We start from the raw sequence: 22757 nt of genomic DNA, 5'->3' as shown, positions 1-22757 counted from the left end.
ATGCCTCTGTACAAAGTCAGGGAGATGACACAGGACCTGAGGGCTCATGATGGCACAGGGAATGGTCCAGATGCCCGTAGCTGGGCCAGCTCTCAGCTGAACCAGCACCACACCTCTTGCAGCTAAAGATGGAGTCTCTTTTCCCAAATCCTTGAAACTGAGCTGTCTTTTGGCTTCCTTTGCCAATAGGACATGGAAGAAGTGGCCATGTGTCAGGTCTGAGCTGCTTCCGTTCTCCCTTGGAGCTCTGCAACCCCCATGGACCACTCCTGGACCAGCCTTCAGGAGGATGAGACACCTGGAGCCCAGCCAAGCTGGCCCAGCGGTCCTTGCTGAGGCCCCACATCTGCAGTCAAGGTCAGCAGGGCCACCTAGCTGACCCTCAGTGAACACAAGCACATGGATGAGTCCTGCCAAGCCCAGATCAGATCAGGAAGGCTGCCCAGCCAACAATAGAAAGCAAAAATAAACGTGCCTTGTGGGTTGCCACTGTGGTTTTGCAGAATGTTTACGGCAACAGCTACGTGCAGCAGTCTGTTTCTTTACGGCCGTCGCTCACGTCAACAACCCTGTAGGCCCAGACCAAGCAAGGCATGCTGAACTTTAAGAAGTAGGAACAGCAGGAAAAAATGGAAATATCCAGACTCTAAGCGCAGCACTAAGCTCTGCCCTCTCCTTGCCTGCTGCTGTGCTATCCCAGCTGATGACCTATTTACCTTCCTTGGTGACTGGCTGCTCTAGGCTGAATGATTCTTCCCTTGCTTTTCCTTATGGGAATGCTTGATTCCTTCCTGTTATTTACCAGTTTTTAGAATAATCGGTGTGCCTGGCAATCTCCAAAGATGATCACAGGGTTTTTCTTTTCGAACACGATGAGCCTCGTATTTCAATCCATTGCAGGGGTTGTTGCTACTATAATTACTGAGATTGCTGTTATTCTTGACGTTCTAATTCCTTCCTTTTTGGCTATGATTCTGTCATTATGAGAATATTATATACATGAAATCACCAGTATGCAACACTTTGAGATTGGCTTTTCCACTCACGTCTTTGAAATCCAAATTGTTGTGTGTATTGAAGGAAACCAGATTATGTCACCCCCAAATATGCCTCTTTAACATAAGAAGTATTTCAAGCTGAAAGCAATTAAGAAAAAGCAAATGCAGAAAAAGTTCCCTCCATCCTCTTCCTTTTCTGCCTAAAGGCAGGATATAAATTCTCCTTTACTGGAGAAGACTCTAGACTCTTATTAGCCCAGAGATGGCTCCCGAGGAAACTGTAAACTTACTCTATTAGTTTCTTTCCATATATTTAACTTCCCAGTTTCCTGCCTTTGGAAGCCTAAAACTGCTTTCCTTTGTCCCGTCATTTCTCTACAAATCCATTGTTCTTTGTGGAAGATGCTATGTAAGCAGATTCTAAGCCACTGTTTTGAGTTACTTTTCCTTGAGGTTTTTCCCGGGTCATGTGTTCAGTGGGTTAATAAACTGCTTTTCTCTTGTTAACCTGTCTTTTTGTTAAAGAGCCTCAGCTGAAAACCTATTATAGCTTGATTTAGAACTGGGTTTTCAACAGTGAGCACACATCCTGAATCACGGAACAAAAATGCACCCTGCACTGAGCCAAGGTTAAAAGACACCCAGAGCCATAAGAAAATTATTTACGAATGAAGAGAAAAAGACATCAATAACAAACAGAAGCAAAGATAGGTAGGGGTGAAGTTTTACCTCCCCCACATATTAATAGCTTGTTCCTTTTTACTGCTGAGAAGTATCCTATCGTGTGGGTATAGCACAGTTCGCTGTTCCATTACTTATCCACCAAAGGATATTTAGGTTGTTTCCAGGTTTTGGTTATTACAAATAAAGCTGCTATTCACATTTCGTGTCAAAGTAAGTTTTATTTTCTCTGAGATAAATACCCAGGGGTGAGATTGCTGAGTCATATGGTCAGTGTATACTTTGCTTTATAATGATCAGCCAAGTTGTTTTCCAGAGCAGCAGTGCCATTGATATTCTAACAACATCTGAGAGCTCCAGCTGCTCTGTGTTTTCACCAGCACTTGGTATTATCAGTATTTTTTATTTCGACCATTCTAATAGGTGTGTAGTGGTGTTTCATTGTACTGGCTAATGACAATGAACATCTTTTCATATGCTTATTTGCAATCCTATATTCTCTTTGTCAGAGCTTCTGTTCAAGCCTTCGATCTAATTTGTAATTAGATTTTTTTTCATACTGTTGAGTTTCGAGAGTTCTTTATATATTGTGGAAATGTGTCCTTTGTCAGATATGTGATTTGAAAATATTTTCTCCTGGGCTGTGACTTTTCATCTTAACAAGATCTTTCACAAAGCTACTTCTTTTTTTTCTTTTTCTTTTTCTTCATAGCATTCTTGGAGTAAAAGCAACTGTTTTTAATTCTAAGTTCAACTTATTGATTTTTTTTTCCCTTTGGTGAATTGTATTTTTGGTGCCTTGTTTAAAAACTCTTTACCTAACTCTAGGTCACAAAGGTTTTCCTCCACTCCCACACCGGGGAATACTGAACACACTCTACATTGTTCCCCCTTTTCTGTGGGGGAGAACTGTGTCACAGTTAGAGCCGGGGACTGGGCAGAAGTTGGACCTACAAGAATTCCATGGCTGAGGCACTGGTTTAGAACTGGTTTTTCAGCAGTGAGCACACATCAGGAACCATGGAACAAAAATGCGCCCTGCACTCCAAGAACCAAAGGAAAATTATTTATAAATTAAAAAAAGGCATCAGTAACAAAAATGAAGGTTGGGGTGAAGAGGAGAGGAAATGCTTGTTCATTTCAGTCTGGCAGCAAGGCTAGGGTTATGGGCCTGGAAGTTTCAGGGAGGAGGAAAGACACGGCTGCAGTGCATCCCCTTGTGGTTAAGACAGGCATCCCATGTCATCTAGCTTTGGGCAAATCAGTTATTTCTTGATATGAGGGTTCAGGGGGTACATTGTTGGTGTAGATAGCATTGACAGAATTGGTGGTAGTGTTGGCAGGGCCAGTGGTGGTGTTAACAGGGCCAGTGGTCACATTGACAGGGCTGGTGGCAGCATTGACAGGGCTGGTGGTAGCATTGACAGGGCCGGTGGTCACATTGACAGGGCCGGTGGTAGCATTGACAGGGCCAGTGGTCACATTGACAGGGCTGGTGGTAGTACTGGATGGGTTGAAACTGAATATGGCTGGAATCCCTGTTGCATTCTGAAAGACAAAGGACATGTGGTCATCATCTTCCTCTGTAGTAAACAGCTAAAAGTGGCCAAAAATTCTTCTCCTTCCTGCTTCCATACCCTTAGGTGGACCCTCTCTCCCTGATGCTGGGCTTGGTCATGTGACTTCTTTGGCCAAGGGGACAACAGTAAATGTGACCTGTAAAGTGTTTGCCATTGGAGATTGCTTTCTCCTCTTGCTCTTTGGAACACTGAACATAAAGACTGGCCTGACTGCTGGATAATGAAATACAAGTGGCCCAATGGCCCTGTTTATTGCCAGCTTGCAAATAGCCAGACACTCGTGTGGGACTGCTCAATATCATCCAGCCACTAGGCAACTCACCAACTGACTGCAGACTCATGGCAAATCCAGCAGAGGTCAAAAGAATTGCCCAGCAGACCCAGGGAATCATGAGCTAAATAAGTGGTTCTTGAGTAAGCCATCAGGTTTTAGGGTTGTTTGATGTGGGCCAAAAGCCAATTGACATAGAAATTGGTAGCTAGAAATAAAATAACAATCATCCAACACATGTATGGGGTTTGGGACTGGTGGCAGGTGGTGCTAGAGAAGCTGTGAGTAAGCCTCTGGCAAAGGCTGGAAAAATGGCAATCTCACTGCTGGAGAAGGCTGGGAAAGGGGAGAGGAAACTGCCAAAGCAGAGTGGAGAAATGATTTCCCATGTTATATAGTGGCGGAACACTGCTGTATTTTAGAAGACAAAAATATGCACCTAATAACATTTGGATTTGGCTAAGGAGATCAGGCAGAATGCTGAAAATGTCACTTGGGTGCTCCTGGCTGCATATGGTAAAGTGCTGTAAGGAAGTGAGAGGATAAGAAGGAATGCTTTAGTTTGCAAGTGGTATCTAGAGGCAAAGTAGAGGGCCCAGGACTTGATGAGTTAGGAAACAAGATTGTCTCTAATTTCCTAGGTCCTCAAAGGATAAATAACATTCAAAGTAAAACTAGGGCTCAGGACAAAGATCAAAACAAGGATGTGTCTACACAGCCCTTTGTTAAGACCTTTGAAGGCCTAATCAGTGCTTGTTAGACCCTTTCAACTAGACAAAATGCTTCTAAGAACCTTAAAATATTTCTCTCACAGAAGCCTCATCCCAAAATAGACATTGGCAGATTTAGAGAGAGAAGTATGTCTAGAAGAGTCTCGTGTGTGGCTCTTATCAGACGGTGAAAGCCATAATCTAATACATAAAACACCCTTGGAGTTTTAAGGGAATTGTATTAGTAACAAGATCACCAACTTGGACCAGATCTGACTGAAATTGCTCAAACTGCAAAAAGACCTTTAGGTCTTACTCTTAATATAGGAATCAGGTTGAAAAAGCAAAATGGAAAATATAGGCCTTTTCTTATGAGAAAAGAAAACATGTTTCTGAGGGTGGAGCCAAGAGTCCAGAGGGTGGAGTCAAGATCCTGGAGAGCAGTGGATTAGAAAGCTCCTCTCAGGAAGTAGTAGAGAACAGTGGCATGGGCAGAGTCTTCTAGAGAGTCAAACTGACTCCTAATCAAGAAACATTCTCTGCCCCCAGGGTAAGATAATACGTGCCCCCATAGGATTTCAGAATTATTATGGAGCAGTGACAATCTTGGGCTTCTGTTCTTTCCTTATTGAATGGGAAAATAACAGAATTTTATTTATTCTATTTTTCTCTCACTAAAGTATGTTGAATATATGGGGGTGGAACTTGCTTTTAGTTAGTAGGTTTCTGGATCAAGAAGAGCAATACCCCCAAATCCTCAGTCATATCTCGATCTGATTTGGATCCTAGTTTTCAAGACTGATGCCATGCCATGATTAGATGGGATGTTTGGGCATCCAAAGTATGGGCTGAGCATGCTTTGCATCCTGAACAACTGTGAGTTAATTGTGGTCAGAGGGAAGCATTGTTGCAGACTGCAAGGCTGGTTACAAATCCTTATATTCATCAGCCTTTGCTGGGTGACTTTGTTGCTCCTCCTATCGAGAGGTAGAGCTGTTGCTCCACTCATGGAATCTGGGTTCAGCCATGTGATTGACGGTGGCCAGTGGTACATTAGCAAATGTGATGCAAGCAGGGACTTAAAGTGGTTGCCTGTGGGGGCTTGCTGTGTCTTGCTACTCTTGGAACCCAGCTCCCCATGAAGAAGCTCAGGTGAGCATCCTGGAGGATCATATAACGTGGGGAGCAGAGATGAGCTATTTCATGAAGGACCCTGGAGACCAACCATCCCCAAGCCAAGATTCATCTGAGTTAATCTGAGGCCGACAGAAGAGCTACCCACTGATCATAGCTCAAACTGATGATATGAAGAATGAAGAGCCAAATAACTGTAAGTCACTAAGTTCTGGGGTAGGTTGCTATGCAGCAAAACTTAACTGATAGAGCCTCTCTCAGGCCTCATCTCTCCGGATCTCTGGTTACCTCTTGCTACAGCCCACACCCAATCCCAGAGCATGCTCTGATTCCTGGAACAGAGTCCAACACTTACCCCAAATTGTCTGCAGCAGGTAGCCTGGCACCCAAAATATGAGACCACACAAGTGAGGATGAACTCCAGGAGGGCGAAGGGGAGCAGACCACCACAAATTGTCTTTATATCTACCTAGAGACAGAGAGAAATGGGAGGCTTTTAGTCCTCTGGGTTTACCATCTAGGTGACAGTCCACATCTGGAGTGCCACACACCTCACCTGGAAGGCTTGAGAGCCTCTCTGCACGTGGCTCTTTGGAGCAGATGCTGGGGGCACCTATGTTATATGCCCTTGCCTTACCCTTTTAGTCACTGGCCTGACTTCCAACTGCCAGCAGCTGTATTCCTTTGCCTCAGGGCTCTCTCTAGCCTCTGGAGTCCACTTTGCTGTTTGCACAGGTTCAAAGTTCCAGGGAATGAGTGCTCCTTGAGAACAGCCCTCTCTCCATGACTGTTAGGGTTTGGTGTATAAATACCCCAGGTCCTTCAGCCCTTAGGTTAGTGTTTTCTTCCTTTCCCAAAGAAACTACTTGTCTCAAAGTCTGCTTCTGGGAGGAACCCAAACTGAGACATTTCAACAAGTGCACTGGCAAGGAAACCCTGTGTGAGGGTCTGGGCTCCTCTCCTGGGGCCAGGGGTTAGACACCAGCTGGGTCAGGGTCATTAGCTCTGCCCGGCTCCTGGCTTTCTCAGCCCTCTTTCAGTATCCCTGCCTCATACTTCCCTTGGCAGGTTGGGATGGGTCCTCAGAGCTTCAAGGGCTTCTGCCAAGACGGAAGCTAAGACGGGATTGAAGGGACCCCACACAGCTCAGTGTGCTCTGGGCCTGGTCCCTGCCCACAGTGAAGTGGGAGAGGCCACTGAGCTCCTCTCATCCCTACACACTCTTTCTCTGCAGCAGCAGGTGGGGAGCCGGGGGCTTGGAATGCCTGTTGGACTCCAGTGACTTCGTGCTACACTACGCTTGTATGCTCTTTGACGACAGAGGCCGATTGCCAAATGACCACCTTTAGGATTTGTAGCCGTTGCGCTCTTGGTTCCACATGACCACAGTCCGCTCCTTTGTTGGGACATCCTGTTGCATCATGTTGGACTTTAGAGGCCAGCACCTTGCTGCCACATCTCCTAGACACCGAGTTACATCCTGTGCATCGGGCTTCTTCCCGGGGCCTGCAGGGAGCTCTCCCCTTAGGCACTGCCTTCACCCCTGTAGACAGGTCTAGTTTAAGACTCTGTATCCTGCCAGCCTTCCCTTGCCCACTTGGTTAGTCTCGAGAGAGGATCAGATTGCTTCCAGCTGTGGAGCTAGCTACTCTTGATCTTGCTTCAGGTCTCCTCCAGTGCTGTGTCAATGTTACCGCCATCCTTCCCATATTTCCATGCCTGCTGCCCGACTTTCATTTGCATGGCTTTACCTGAGGGCTTCCTTTGACCACAAGAGACTCCTTTGTCCATGATCATGGCAGATTGAAAGCACTAGGGAATTGATGCCCCTCAGGGGTAGGTTTTTTTTTTCTTTGAGACAGAGTTTCACTCTTGTTGCCCAGGCTGAAGTGCAGTGGTGCGATCTCGGCTCACTGCAACCTCCACCTCTGGGGTTCAAGCGATTCTCCTGCCTCAGCCTCCTGAGAAGCTAGGATTACAGGCATGCGCCTCCATGCCCAGCTAATTTTTGTATTTTTATAGTAGAGATGGGGTTTCACCATGTTGGTCAGGCTGGTCTTGAACTCCTAACCTCAGGCGATCCGCCGGCTTGGCCTCCCAAAGTGCTGGGATTCCAGGTGTCAGCCACCGCGCCTGGCTAGGGGCAGTTTTTGATCAATAATTGAGGGAAGCTGGTAGATAAATACCCCAGCTCTCTCACTCTAGGACAGGGTACAGCTAAGATGCATGTCATTCTCTGGCTACCAGGTCCCCAGCGGGTTCATCTCCAAAGGTCTTTGCTGGATAACTTTTATAGTGAGGCTTCCTCCCCTTGCTTGTCTTATTTCTTCCCTCCTCTTAGTGAGGTTTCCTAGAATAACCTCTGAAATACACAACTTGCACCTGAATCCTTGTCTTTGCATCTGCATCTGGAAGTCCCCACTGCCCGCCACCCCCCCGCACCAAGGGAAGGCAGGACTAGCATCAGCACTTCCGGTTTGTGTGAAAGGCTATCCCATAACAGACTCCTAGGGGCAGGTGATCTTGTGAGTCTGAGTGTGGCAGCCATCCAGGCCGCTTACCTGGCCACCTGCTACCTCCAAGCAGAGAACAGGATGAGGAGGGGTCAACTGGCTGCATCTCTCTGAGTCTCAGCATCCTCACTGTGAAATGGGGTTTATCACGGCCACCTTGGAGGGCACAGGATTTTGTTGAGGGTTAAATAGTTTACAGATGTAGTGGATGTCATACTAGGATGGAATTCTGGGGCAATTCCTTTCTGCACTGGAAGCGACCTCATAAGCCCTCCTGGTCCTTTGGCAGCATGGGGCCCTGGCAGTCAAATGCTCACCAGCTTATAGTCAGTGCACAGATCTACAAAGAGAATGACGATCCCGACGAGGGACGAGAGTGCGCTGATGACGTTCAGGCCAACGCTGGTGTCCACCTGCGGGAGAGGAGGGAGAGGAGAGAGGGAGCCGAGTGTGAAGAGTCTGAAGCTCGGCTCGTGGGGACTCTTGGGAAATCAGAGAAGAGAGAAGGCAGGACAGTAAAGAGATGGCCAGGCAGGGTGGAGAAGCCAGTTTATTTCAGCGATAGTGAGGTGAGAAATCATTTTAAGTTCATGGGTACAAGTCCAGGTTTGTTACATGGGTAAACTTTCAGCATGGGGGTTTGTTGTAGAGATTATTTCATCACCCAGGTATTAAGTCTAGTACCTGTTAGTTGTTTTTTTTTAGATGGAGTTTTGCTCTTGTTGCCCAGGATAGAGTGCAATGGCGTGATCTGGGCACACCACAATCTCTGCTTCCTGGGTTCAAGCAATTCTCCTGTCTCAGCTTCCCAAGTAGCTGGGGTTACAGGCAGGTGCCACCATGCCTGGCTCCCTTTTGTGTGTGTGTGTGTGTGTGTTTGTTGGTCAGGCTGGTATCAAACTCCTGACCTCATGATCTACCTGCCTCGGCCTCCCAAGTGCTGGGATTACAGGTGTGAGCCACTGAGCCCCGTCTGTTAGTTATTTTACCTGATCCTCTTCTTCCTCCAAACCTCCACCTAAAATCATTCCTTAATCCATGTGCAGCATCATTTTATGACAGAGACTGGATTTGTTTGGGAAAATTTCTTGCTAAGCAGCAGAGGGTAGGAAATGAGATTCAGAAAGAGATAAGGCAAAGATGCAGGACTGCTCTGCAGAGGAAATGAGCAGAGATCCCAAGCTTGAATTGAGGGAAGGGAGTTGGGGAGACTCGGTTTCCGTGGCAGAAGGCTGGGGCCTGCTGGTAGGATTGGCTGGGGAAGGTTTTTAGAACCTGAAGTCTCATATTCAGTTTTGAGGAATCTGCTGCTCAGTGTCGAGAGGGTGAAATCATCACATTATTCATTATACATCCCCCACTCAAGCCGCTTCCCTTTAAGAGGGTTGCGCAGATGAAGACAGAAAAAGATGAAAGAGAAAGGAACCATGTTCTACATTTGCGCAGAGGCCAGGACAGCAGTAGGATGTATAGAGTAGAAACGGAAGTTTCTCTATTTCTGTAGAAAGTCACATGTCAGAGCAAGAGAGGACTAGGAGACCCCCAGGAGTTGGCAGACACCTTGGAGAGGACAGTGGACTTCCCAGAGGATATGGAACTTCCCAGTCCTGTTGGGATATGAAGGGGATATGTGAGCTTGATTGATGCTGGGGTGTCTGGAGGACTCTGCTCCTCCTAAAAGGGGTGAAGCAAGGCAGACTGTGGGGCCACAGGAGTTTGCCATGTAGACTGGAGATTGGTAATTGGGAAACCCTTTGTTAGACAACCAGCCCCTAGCTGACCTGCTGCTTTCCTATCAAAAGGCAGAAGAAAGACGACAAGCCACATAGAGAAAGTGGAGACGGTGAAGGAGGACCTGAAAAGGAAGGAGATGAGAGGAGGGCCATTGTGGAGCTCTAAACTTATCCTTAAGCTTCTTAGAGGCCACAGCCAAAATCAAAACATGGCCAGATACTTTGCTGGATGCTGAGCAGAGAATAACGCCCCAAAGGTGCAAGGGAATTCTGGGCCCCGTGCTCTTGGCTGAGACTTTAAATTGTTCAAGGCAGACATTGCTCTCGCTCTTCTAGGTCCACACAAAGAGGATGGTGGAAAATATCTTAAAGACATGGCTGAAATGCACACACATTTTCGTTTGGCTCAGAGCTGGCATTCTGCTTTACTCGGAGCATCCATGAGGCACTGCATGTAAATAATCATGAGTTTCCCAAAGAGGTAAGTTTTTGAGTAGTAACTACCATAGGTAAAAAGGAACAGCTTTGGAATCAGAGAGCTCTGGGGTCAAATCCCGGCTCTGCCATGTACTCACTGTGCAATCTTAGGCAAGCCACCTGACCTCTCTGTTTCTCAATTTTCTCCTTGGAAAAATGGGGATAATAAAACCTCATAGAGTGGTGGGGATTGACTGGAAGAAGATATGGAAACGCACTGTACCCAGGGCCAGGCCCAGGGCACACCACTACTGTGAGTCCCCTTTCTTCATGTTTGATAGTCTAATTCTAACATTCAGGGATCATCAAAGACAGCACAATGACTCACCACACAAGGGCTGGGGTCCTTTGAAGCCCATACTGAGAGGGATCCAGATGTAATATACTATGCGGACAAAAAAAAAAAGAAAAAGAATGACCAATTGTGCGGCATGTTAGAAAAGACAGCTGTCCATTCAGAGATGCATTTCTCAACCTCCACGTTCTGTTCACCTCGTTTCACAAAATGTGCAAATCTGTCTATTTCCTCTCAACGTTTTTACTATCCCAATGCTTAGGCACCAAATATACTGAATACTGTGATATTCAAACTCCTGCGGGTCTACAGTAACCCTTTCCTTTCCCCTAAAAACCTGAATTTTGTCCCAGGATGCTGTAAATCTCATTATTATTATTATCTGACTAATTTTTTTTGAGTTCTCTGCCGGGACATATCATTGCCCAAATGCGTTTATTGCTTATTTGGCCTCACACTGCCCTATCCTTGACTGTGATCTTGGAAAAGCAGGGGCTGAGTAGTGTGGTGGGTAGAGCCTTGGGACTCGGAGTTAGGAGACCTGGGCTGTGGCCTCCTCCGCTATGATCCTGGACCCAGCGGGAGGGTCCTCTTTAGCACTTGATGCTGCTAGGCAGGTGACAGAAACATGAACATCAGAAGCAGTAAGAGCTCTGTTCAGTTACAAGAGCCCTGAACTGAGGGGGCCTGGGCTCAGGACCTTCTAGCACTTTCTGGCTATGAGGATGATAAATGCTGGAGGAGGATTTTGAGCTTCGGTCTCCTCATCTGGCAAATGCACATAGATAATGATAACTGCCCTCTCCATCTACAAGTGGGTCATGCCGTTCAAGTGAGAGAACAGGGGTGGGATTATTGATGGGAAAGAGGGGCACTCGGGGGTTTGCTAGTGTTTCCTGTCCCCATAAAACATTAACTCCCCATTACCCCCTCACCCTGGCCCCTGCCAACCACCATGCTGCTTTCTGTCTTTATGAATTTGACTACCCTAGAGACCTCATCTAAGTGGAATCATACATGTGAATGTTCAATTTATTATTATTACTTAAGCTCTGCAAGAGATATACAACTTAATGGCATGCTGGTAAATGATTAACATCTGCCTCATGAGGTGGCAGCAGTGCAGAGGAAGGCCCTGATTTGGAGAACGTGTTGATTTCCGTGTCATGTGTATACCCAATATGGCCAACTTCCTGCTACCAAATGGTTTGACAATCATTTTACATAATTCCTGGACATTTTACAATCGGCCCCTCATGATGGGTAGGTAGGAAGATGCTGTCTATAGCACACAACTTTGTATACTCTGAGTTACTTAGGAGATATTTCTTTTTTTTTTCTTTGAGACAGGCTCTCACTCTGTCACCCTGGCTGGAGCGCAGTGGTGTGATTATGGCTCACTGCAGCCTCCACCTCCTGGGCTCAGGTGGTCCTCGCACCTCAGCATCCCAAAGACCTGGGACTACCGGCACATGCCACCAGACCCAGCTAATTTTTTGTATTTTTGTAGCAAGAGGGGTCTCACCATGTTTGCCAGGCTGATCTCAAATTCCTGGCCCCAAGTGATTCACCTACCTAGAGGCTGGGTGGGGGGTAAGGGAGATGGGGAGGGTGGCAGTGGGAGAGAGTGTTGCTGAGGCAGGGAGATGGAAGGGTAGTTGGATCTGTAACCCTCTGGTGTATGTGCAGGTAGGCAGCTGGCTCTAGTCTGTGAGGTCATATTACTGGAAGGGGATTCCATGCTCCTTCTCCCTCCACTTCCTTCTTGTCCCGGTCTAGTGACAGGAAGGAGACCATATGGCCTTGTACTCACGAATAGTCCTCCCCAGACTGGGTACCCTGAAATCCCGGTTGTAGAACAATATGGCAAAAGAGTACAGCGATACAGCACAGGGTGAATTGCAGAGAAGATGTGCGTCAGGCCGATGAGGATCTGGATGGCCTGCCAGGAAAACAAGTCAGTGTGAGAGAGTGGAACTGGGGGCCTGCGGGCTGTGGAGCTGTGCTTTCACCCTGGCTGCACCCCAGAATCACCCCAGGCATGACTGGTGTTGGGGCTCATCCCAGACCAACTGGATAAAAATCACTGAGGGTGGGGTCCATGCCTGGGTGTTTTTTAAAGATTTCACAGGTGATATGAATGTGCACTCAGGCTGAGACCCACAGGCATAAAGGAAAGGTAAGACTGCTTATAACAGCGCAAGCAACGTCTTCCCTTCAGACTGAGCCCAGAAGTGTGCACAGACATGGACCGAGCCCGGGTTCTGATGGAAAACCACATGGGCTCCCATCCTGGCTGCAGCACTGGCCGGCTGTGTGGTCTCCAGCAGATATCCTCTCTGCCTCAGTTTCCTTATTTGCAGAAAAGCTGAAAACGTCAAATCCTAGAAAATGTAACATTCTTACGTGTGATTCTAACATCCTTCTCCAGTAGTTGTTGGCCAAAATTAATTTGATGAATCTGATTTTTCCAAAATAGATGATTCTGATGATTCAGATGATTCCAATGTTGGTTCTGTTTAGAAATAACTCAAAGATCAGTTTTTATATTTTATTTTCACACTGAAAATCAGCCAGATTTGCTTTAGCCTCAAGAACACGTTTATGAGAGGTTACATATTTGCAAGATGGGGATAACAGTATCCAGCCTGCAGGGCTGTGGTAGAGATTAAAACATGCCCATGAAACTCGTAGCCCAGTTCCTAGCACGTAGTAGGTGTTTCAGTGCCCTCTGCTGACACCATTCATCTTCCCGGTACCAATATTCTCTTTGTGGCCTTCTCTGTGATGTGCCCATGGTTCCCCTTGGCAATGTACACGCCGGGGGACCCTCTGTTCCCTGCAAGTCCTGTGTTTTCCCCCCTTTTTCCTCCCTGTTTTTCTTCCCTCCTTTTTCTCCCCTGTTGCCACTGTCTGAAATCTGCTTGCTTTACTCTCGTCCTATTGAAATCCTATCTTTCCCTTAAGGATCAGAGAGATTCTTTTTCTGACCCCTCATGTAGCATGAATTCCCTCTCATCTGGGGCTCCTACAGCGTTTGCCACTGGCTTCCCTGGGCCTCAGTTTCCTCAGGGGTCAAATGACCACCGTAGGGCAGCCACTTTCTGCCCTCCTGGACCCTGAGTCTATGAATTGGTGACAGACCTGGGTTTCATATGAACGTCCCTTCCTAAGATGACATGCTTGATCGCATCTACAGGACCACGTTATCAGTATGTTAATTAACCACTTTCCCGTTTAGAAAAAAAAAAATAGTGCTGCTCGCTGCCAGCACTCATTTAATTTTACATAAACACACTCTTGAGGCTGAAGCAAATCTGGCTGATTTTCAGTGTGAAAATAAATGACAAAATGGTTCTTCGAGTGATTTCTAAACAGAACTAACCTCAGAATTGTCTATTTTGGAAAAATTGGATTCATCAGTTGAATCCTTGGCCCACAGCTGTTTGAGAACGACATTGACACTTTGAGTGGAAATGCCACGTTTTCTAGGATTTGACATTTTCAGCAATTAAGAATTACTGTATTTTTCAATTTTTAGCAATCAAGAATTACTGTATTTTGTACAGTATGCTATAAATAAACAGAATGCTCCAAATAGAAAGATGTATCTTATTTCCGAGGTTGATATACTAGAGCAATGCCAAAATAACAATAAAAGTGAGATGTTACATGGCAAAGTTATCTTGGGGTAAATACTGCAGCTGCCTATGCTGCTGGTGAGTCTTCCTGGGGCAAACAGGAAAAGGGCTAAGAGGCAGGCATAGATAGTTTCCTCCCCAACACAAAATCGTAATTGACTAAAGAGAGTCCACATTTTTGGCTTTTCACTTTGTTTGACCTGGTTCCCAGACATTTACTCTGACTTAATTCTGTTTTGACAAATTTTCAAATCCTTCCGAAATATCTTAGAATAATTGGGAGCCAAAGTTAACGAGCCTTTACCCAGTATTAATTAATAATAAGGCTAGTCATTGTAATACAAGATTATAATTACTATGCAATATCACAGACCAGCTTTACCTTTTGGAGGATTTCCACACGCATTTATAATCTCACTTGATGCTCATGACCAGGATTTCTATTCCTGACTGCTGTTTTATAGAATGTAGTTCACGATTTGATTTTGATTTGTTTGGGAGGCAAAGAATGCCTTGTTCCTGGCACAATCTACTTGTCTACAAGGATCCTGGATTAAATAAGGAGGGATGGGTTGGGATGTTTGTAAGTCTGTCACCTTTCTGAACCTGTCCTTGTCCTCCTTCCTCCAGGAGGGAGTTTGTAACCTCTCAAAGAAGCCAGACAATTTGCACCTTGGGCACCCACAATAACTTGTTCATGTGTTTCATGGCTATTTCTAGAAGGTGTTGTAATTATGACAGCCTCCATGAACAAAGACCCTCCTTGGTCTTCATGGATGGCTTCTTGGTTATCTTTGAGTCTCCAGCTTCTTGCAGGGTGCCCGTCGAGTCGGATGGATGCATGCATACCGTATGGGCACCTGTGACATGCCAGTCTCCATACTAGGAGTTGGCTGAGCATTCAGTGGGATCTGGCTTCTGCCTCCAAAACAGAATTAAATTGAGCTTTGCAAGGTGTGAAATAGATCTGGAGGAGTCAGGAAAGAGGCAGGGGCCCCCTTGATTGAAGAGGAAATCACAAAACCTCAGAGCTAGAGGGAAGTTAAGAAAGCTAGATCTTCTTATTGTAAAGATGAGGAAATGGAGGCCCAGAGTGGGGAAGAGATGTCTGCAAGGCCGCTCAGCAAATCTAGTTGGCCTGAACCCTGGATTGCCTGACTCCTGGTCAGTGGTCTTTTCAGCAGAACTCTTGCTGACGATGCCCCTAATAGCTAGCCGGGGAGGGGCGGTCATTGATTATTCAGCCTCTTCAAAGACCATGTTTCTCCTTGAGGAGTGGGAGGAAGACATGGAAGAGGGGCCGGCATCTGGGGGGATCGTGCTGGGTCCAGCCTCCAGAAATTGCCCCCACACTCACTCCTTCTGCCCTTTGCCTTCTCAATACATTTCCTTCCTCATCCCAGAGCACTAGACCTGGGCTTATGACGTGACCCAAATCGGAGAGAAGAAGAAATCACACTCACCCCTAATGTTCTGACCTCCTCATTTATGAATTTCTTGGGATCAAATGCAGTAAATGATGAAAATGACATGTTCCATTGGAACGAGTTTGAGGTGGGTGTCAGCCCAGGGTTAGCATTCAGAGGATTCTGAGGGTTGCCAGGTCGTGTCTGGAAATTCGTCGTTCCCTGTGCGTATTGGATCACTCCAGGCGCAGTCTGCAAACTGGCTGCTCCCACCAGATACTGCTGCTGATACCCAAGGGGTTGACTCGGTGCACCGGCCACTGGGTTCTGGTCCACCACGAACTGGTTCTGTAAGTTTGCTCTTCCTGTAGCATACTGGATTACTTTTGGTGAGACTGGGTAAGCGGTCACCCCTGAAGGCTGCACATGACTTCCAGAGGCCACAGAGTAGCTGGGCTGGATGACATGAACATTACCTGGGGCAGTAATGCCAGGCACACTGTTGGCTTCAATCACCTGTTCCGTCATGGGGTACAACCGCTGCAAAACACATAAGAAGTTTCATTTCCATCTTCTGACAAAATGAATAATGCGTCTTACCTCATTCTTATCTTTAGTCTCATTTCATTAAAATAAGAATCACCTGCCGTGGTTCAGACAAAAGTAACTTCTGGCCTTTCCTGTAGTCTGTGTTCTTGGAACATGCTGTTTTCCTTTAATGGGTTTGGATTTGCAAGACTAGGTTTCCTGAGGCTACTTAGCTCCTCCTAGACCCTTTGTTCACAATCTGGGTGGTGGCTTTGCTTAGCCCCTGGCCGTGGGCATTTTAATCTGCCCGCCTTGTTTGTTGAGTGGGCACAGGCTACCTCCTCATCTTGCCCCCTGCCCTGGCCACAGCTGATTGATCTGGGGGTGAACAACTGACCTCAAATGCTCTGATCACTTCTTCCTCCTGAGAATTTGGAATTGGACCCAAGGACGACTGTGGGGTGGGAGGCTCTGCAGAGCTGGAGGGGTCACTTTTATGTTGTGTGCAGAGGGGGCAGAGAACACCAGTTAGCAGAGTGAAGAGAATAAAGTTGAGAAGTGTTGGGGGAGGGAGAGATAAAAGAAGAGGAGAGAAGGAGAAAGAGAGGGAAAGGAGGAGGGGGAAAGAGAGAAGGAGGGAGGAAGATAGATACACAGACACAGATAGACAGAAAAACACACAGACACACAGAGACAGAGAGAGAGGGAAGGAGGGAGGAAAACAGATACACAGACACAGGCAGACACACACACACACACACACACACACACACACACACACACACACAGAGTACCTTGGTCCTTGATGCTCTTTTTAAAATTTTTTGTTTTATTTTATTTTTATTATACTTTAAGTTCTGGGGTACATGTGCAGATCATGCAGGATTGTTACATAGGTATACACAGGCCATGGTAGTTTGCTGTATCCCTCCCCTCCGTCATCTACATTAGATATTTCTCCTAATGCTATCCCTCCCCCATACCCCCACCCCCCTGCTATCCCTTCCCTAGACCCCCACCCCCGACAGGCCCCAGTGTGTGATGTTCCCCTCCCTGTGTCCATGTGTTCTCATTGTTCAACGCTCACTTATGTTTGGTTTTCTGTTCTTGCGTCAGTTTGCTGAGAATGATGGTTTCCAGTTTCATCCATGTCCCTGCAAAGGACATGAACTCGTCCTTTTTAATGGCTGCATAGTGGTTCCAGGTTCTCATTTGCCCCAGCTTTACTTTTGTTTTTGAAGCTTATAACTACTTAGCTCACTTATGGGTTTAATTTAATTCAGGTTTTTTTGTGTGTACTTTTTCAACATTAATTGGTTTCAGAGTGAAAAACAGACTGTCTTTCCCAGGCTTCCTGGGTGCCCTTGACATCCCAGGAGGGACCATGGACCAAGTGGCTTGGAATGACCAACTCTTTCCATCTCGTCATGGATCTTGTCCATGTTGGTGTTGGGATTAGGACCGTGTAGAAATTTTGCTGCGTTTTCCTTGTATTTAAACCGTTATCATTATGGTCCAGGGTCCTAGAGATTATGAGAGTGATCAAACCCTTAATAGCCTGCAGTTTCTACTGAATCTTGAGCATTAGAAAAAGTTGAGAAGGGAATCACTTGGGATATTGTGCTGATTTGATAAGGACTGATAAGCTGGACTTAGAGAATTAATTACTTTTTCGATGCTGGTGAGCAAGTGTGCAATGGGAGGAGGTAGGCATGTGGCCTTCAGAACACTGAAGATGTTATTAGATGGAAAGATATCCCATTCAGATGAGAGGTAAGGTTACTTGCGTACTTTACTTGTTGATTGTTGTGGCTGGTGGTCTCATCTCTCTACTTACATTATACACTCCTTACTGGCAAGGCACCAGAACCTACGGCAGAAAACAATGTGTGCAGGAACCCAGAACTATGTTCTCAGGGGGCTTTCTGTCCTCTCCAAATCACAAGTCTAAATTGACCCCCCTGTCCCAACTGCACCCCAAGAGAAGCACTCCAAACTGTCAATAGTCATCTTGAGTCTGGTGCTAGCTGATGGATTGGCCCTATTTAATATTAATCATCTAGAAAGTAAACTCAAAGGCAAGACAGTATCAGGGCTAAGATTTCAGACAGCCCAAAGTTCATTTCTCAGCTCCTTCATTTATTAGTTGTACGACCTTGAGCAAGTCGCATACGCTCTCAGTTTCTTATCCATAAAAGATACATAGTAATAGCACCTTGTCCAAAGGGTGTTTTGAAGATTGAGAAAACTGGCAGCACAGAATGTGGCACTGAGGAAGAGGAAACAGTTAATATTTGTTATTGTTGAAAGGAAAAGACCACCCATAAGAGAAGGGCCATTGTTTAGCAAAGTCTTGGAACCAACCCAAATGCCCATCAACGATAGACTGGATAAAGAAAATGTGACAATATACACCATGGAATACTATGCAGCCATAAAAAAGAATGAGTTCATGTCCTTTACAGGGACACAGATAAACCTGGAAACCATCATTCTCAGCAAATTAACACAAGAACAGAAAACCAAACACCGCATGTTCTCATTCATAAATGGGAGGTGAACAATGAGAACACATGGACACAGGGAGGGGAACATCACACACTGGGGCCTGTCAGGGGGCGGAGGCTAGGAGAGGGAGAGCATTAGGACAAGTACCTAACGCATAGGGGGCTTAAAACCTAGCTGATGGGTTGATAGGTGCAGCACGCCACCATGGCACATGTATACCTAAGTAACAAACCTGCATGTTCTGCACATGTAACAGAACTTAAAGTAAAAATAAAATAATAAAAAGTGTTACGTCAATCTTAAAAAAAGAGAGAAGGGCCATTGTTTTGAATATATTTCCTCATTGACCTCAGGCTATTTTGATTTAGTATTAGTATAGGTGCATCTCAAAGTGTGGTCTCTGGACTAGCAGTATCATTGTCACTGGGAACTTGTGAACTACCAGGAAGTGCAGGGGCAAGGATCAGCAATCTGTGTCTCCACACGCCCTCCAGGTGATCCTCAGGCTGCTGACATTTGAGAACCACTTCCATGCAGACGTGCCCTACACTTCTCCACTGTGGTTTCACTTCTCTTTCCTTGGACCCCAGCAGTTAAAAATATTGGTTACACAGAGCTTCGGGAAATTCCTAGCTGTTTCCTTATTTTAAAATCTAGCTAGTCTCTGAGGTCCCTTTCCATGCTACTCTTCCATAGGAAAAACAACTGTCACTGATGGCTAAGGCATTCACCCCACTCTTCTCACTCCTTTTGATCCGATTCGCCTCTTTGCAAAGTAGGGAGAGCAGGGCTCTGGAGGTGGAGTAGCTTACTTACAATTATGCAACTCCCAGGAGTAGAGCTGAGACTCAGATGGATTTCTTTCTGACTGCTCTTTGCATTTCACTATGTTCTGATTTTCCAGAAGAAATGTTCTATCTACTAGGTGACGTATGGATGGCAGAATGTCCAGCCGCATGAATAGAGACTGCGCAGGCAGTGTGAGCCACTTCTGCCTTCGACCTTGACATTCCTTGCTTTCTCGAAGGAATAACAGGTTTCCCAAGAGAGTGGTTTAAAATAATAACTACAGCATCCTTGGCTATTGATGAGTCACAACCTGTAGCTCTGAGGCAGTTCCCCCAGCAATATATTATTGTTACGACCATTTTTCAGACAAAGTATCTGAGGAGCAGAGAGGTTAAGCACCTTGACCATAGTCACACAGCTAGGAAATACTGAAGTTGAGATTTGAATTCCAAGAATGGAAAGCCTGCCTGCCTTCGATTTTCATAAGAATACTGTGCTAAATGTTATACTCTGCTTCATGATATTGAAAACCATATTATTTCTATCCTCCTGTTTTTCAGAGCAGGACTCCTTCAACGTGTGAACAACACATTGAAAATACAACGGTGGACCCGGCACTTGGCACAAACAGCTGGGCCCTGTGAGGGATGCTCCTGGGACCCCTACAGTTCTACCTCCTGTAAGGAAAATGTCGGGACAAAGGAAGTGGTTAAGTGGTTCCGTCAGAAGCCGTTCTACCAGTTCTAGACTGAGGTCCTAAGTAGACCCGATCACAGTGTGCCGGCAGCTGGGCTCAGGGAGCAGGGCAGCGGGAAGATGCCTCGCAGAGTCTCCAGCCTTCTGTCTTAAGACTATCTTATTTAGGAACCTGTCGTGACTCTTCAATTACTTCCCAGCCTCCCAGCGCCTCCAAGGATGGGCTGCCGCATGCCTGTCCTGATGGACGGCACTATTCTCTGTCTGAGCCCCTGATTTCTTGCAGTTACCAAGAGACACTTCCCAGGGACTGCCTAGGTCCACGTCTCTGCTGGCGCTACCCAGGCTCTGTCAGAGTCTTGCAGAATTCCCAGAAATCTTACCTTGTGGTCCTGGGAAGTCACTATATGTTCTTTCTTCAGGCTCTGTTGGGTTTCTGCAGCCTGGTCTAGAAATTCTGGTACTAGCTAATGGACTGGCCCTATAACACTAATTATCTAGAAAATAAATTCAACCTTTGGAGCTTTCTCTTTCAAGCTCCAAAGTCCTTTTTGCAGTTTCATTTGCAGTCAATATGTCTATTGTCTGGCATCCACACTGAGTTTATTTGCCCATCTGAACGATTATGGCCTTGTCTAAAGCAGGATTCCATGAGATCTCCTTCCAAAGTCTCCCTTGGAGAAAGTGAGAAATCCGGAACTGGGTCATTAAGATTTGATAAGCCAATAGATTTCCCTTAGAAGCCATTAGTGAGCATTTACGGCGTGTCTGGTGGATGCTGGGTGGTATGCTAGGATACAAGGTGCTCTAGAATTTACAAGGAGTTGACGAGACAGAATATAACCACTGTTGGGATAATTCTAGTACAAGTATGGATAGGAGCAAACAAATATTCAGTCAGACCATCAGTGATGAGGTAGTTGGGAGATGTGTCAGAGGGCTGCGGTGGTCCTGGAGGTTTGCTGAGTGGTTGGACGTGGAACTGGACATCTAACTCAAGTTGGATATTGAAAGAAGGACTGGATCAAAGCTGCACAGAAGGCACAATGTATTCCAGACGAGTGAGAACCAGAGGCGCGGGCCATGTCCAGATAGGCACAATGTATTCCAGCAGAGTGAGAACCAGAGGCGCGGGGCATGTCCAGATAGGCACAATGTATTCCAGCAGAGTGAGAACCAGAGGCGCGGGACATGTCCGGATCCATCCCACCCTCCAACACTCATCCTGAAGCCTGTTCCTCCACAAAGCCTTCCCTGAACTTCCCAGTCAAACTAAATCTCTTTGAAACCCAAATGTGAGCTGCCTGCTCTGTGTGTGTGTGTGTGTGTGTGTGTATCTCCAGTTTTTCCAGCCTTGTAGGATTACCCTTTCTAGTGTCCATGGACTGGCTAAAGCCCCCATCCTATCTATAGTGGCTCCACTCCCAATAAGTTGGAGGATTTCTTCATGTAGATTATGCTTTACATAGTCAATTTCCTGTTCAATTGCCTGCTTCTTATCTTATCTCCCTCACATCTCACCTTTTACAGCTGTTTGTCCACTCCACAGGGACTCAGTCCTGGAACACAGCTCCTGCTGGGGGTTGAAATAGGACCCTCTAAAAAGATATACTGAAGTCTTGACCCCTTATCTAGTATCTCGGAATGTGATTTTATTTGGAGATAGTGTCATGGCAAGAGTAACTAAGTTACAAGCTTGTTAGGGTGGGCCCTAATTTATTTTGACTGGTGTTTTTGTGAAAAGGGAAAATTTTGGCACAGTCTTGCACACAGGGAGAACGCTATATGAACGTAAACGTAGACACTGGGGTGATGCATCTACAGGCTAGGGTGCCCGAGATGGCCACGGACCACCAGAAGCCTGGGGAGAGGCCTGGAACGGGGTCCTTGACAGCCCCAGAAGGAGCCCACCCTGCTGACACCTTGACTCAGACTTCCAGCCTCCAGAGCTGTGAGATGACAACGTTAAATAAACAAGCCACCCAGTTTGTGGTCCTTTGTTACGGCAGCACTAGAAAACTCTCCCTTCCCTGATTTTCCTACAGCTTTACTCACACAAAGTGGTTCTGTCTAGTCGAATTTCACTGAAGTGTAGGGGTTGGGAAAGTGCCCAGGCCCCAGAGCAGGCAACGAACTAAAAATCAAGTACTGGATGTCTCTGATCCTAGTCCCGTGCTCGTTCCTGACACAGAGAACTTCAACTGAGCTCTTTCTTCTCCAGGACGCTGGCCTTCCTCCATGCTTCTAGGCCCCATCCTCTTCCCCACCTCACTTTCCTTTTCTTCCCATCCTAGGGCCTCGTCCTCAGGCCCCTGCAGAGCTGCTCTGAGAATCTCCAGACGCTCCCCGCAATATTGTGCAGAACGATTCTCTGTTCTACCCTCCCCAACCTGGCCGTTACTTGGGGTGAGAGGAGAGCTTCATTTTCTATACGCCAAAAGATCCAAAAAACAGTTGTTCCCTAAGGAAATCTGCTGTCACTTGAAAAAAATAAGTGCTTGGTCCCTTGACAGAATTCTACTCCAAATTCCCATAGCATTTTCTTTTTTTTTTTTGAGACGGAGTCTCATTCTGTCACTCAGGATGGAGTGCCGTGGTGCAATCTCGGCTCACTGCAACCTCCACCTCCTGGGTTCAAGTGATTCTCCTGCCTGAGCCTCCCAGGTAGCTGGGATTACAGGTGCCCACCACCACACTAGACTCATTTTCGCATTTTTGGTAGAGACTAGGTTTCACCATGTTGGACAGGTTGACCTCCTATTATTCACCTGCCTTGGCCTCCCAAAGTGCTGGGATT

At 46.4% G+C, this 22757-nt stretch overlaps 1 protein-coding gene across 2 annotated transcripts; it reads right to left on the bottom strand.

Moving 5' to 3' along the window:
- Positions 1-1880: 1880 nt before the first annotated feature.
- MS4A18 (membrane spanning 4-domains A18) lies at positions 1881-20429 on the bottom strand. 2 transcript variants are annotated; one of them, XM_078339325.1, is made up of 7 exons: positions 19292-20429; positions 15497-15979; positions 12206-12334; positions 10426-10482; positions 8205-8300; positions 5730-5843; positions 1881-3227 (listed from the first exon to the last, which is right to left on the bottom strand). In XM_078339325.1, the coding sequence occupies exons 2-7, from the start codon at positions 15965-15967 to the stop codon at positions 2922-2924; spliced, it is 1173 nt and encodes a 390-aa protein (XP_078195451.1). In that variant the 5' UTR covers positions 15968-15979; positions 19292-20429; the 3' UTR covers positions 1881-2921. The 2 variants fall into 2 exon arrangements, with proteins under 2 accessions (XP_078195451.1, XP_035120252.3); XM_035264361.3 differs by having other exon boundaries at positions 20344-20429.
- Positions 20430-22757: the final 2328 nt, after the last annotated feature.

Source organism: Callithrix jacchus, chromosome 10, assembly GCF_049354715.1.
Source record: "Callithrix jacchus isolate 240 chromosome 10, calJac240_pri, whole genome shotgun sequence".
In the NCBI taxonomy this organism is placed as follows: domain Eukaryota; kingdom Metazoa; phylum Chordata; class Mammalia; order Primates; family Cebidae; genus Callithrix; species Callithrix jacchus.
Note: the sequence above shows the minus strand (reverse complement) of the source record. Positions and strands in the feature narration are given on the sequence as shown.

Bases quoted from the DNA above. Each gene is read 5' to 3' on its own strand.
- MS4A18 (XM_078339325.1), bottom strand. From the start codon at position 15,967: ATGACGGAACAGGTGATTGAAGCCAACAGTGTGCCTGGCATTACTGCC. The intron at 12,335-15,496 runs GTGAGTGTGATT...TTTTCCTGGCAG, and splicing joins AGGAGGTCAGAACATTAGGG to GCCATCCAGATCCTCATCGG. The intron at 5,844-8,204 runs GTGAGCATTTGA...CTCTGTCTCTAG, and splicing joins TGTGCACTGACTATAAGCTG to GTAGATATAAAGACAATTTG.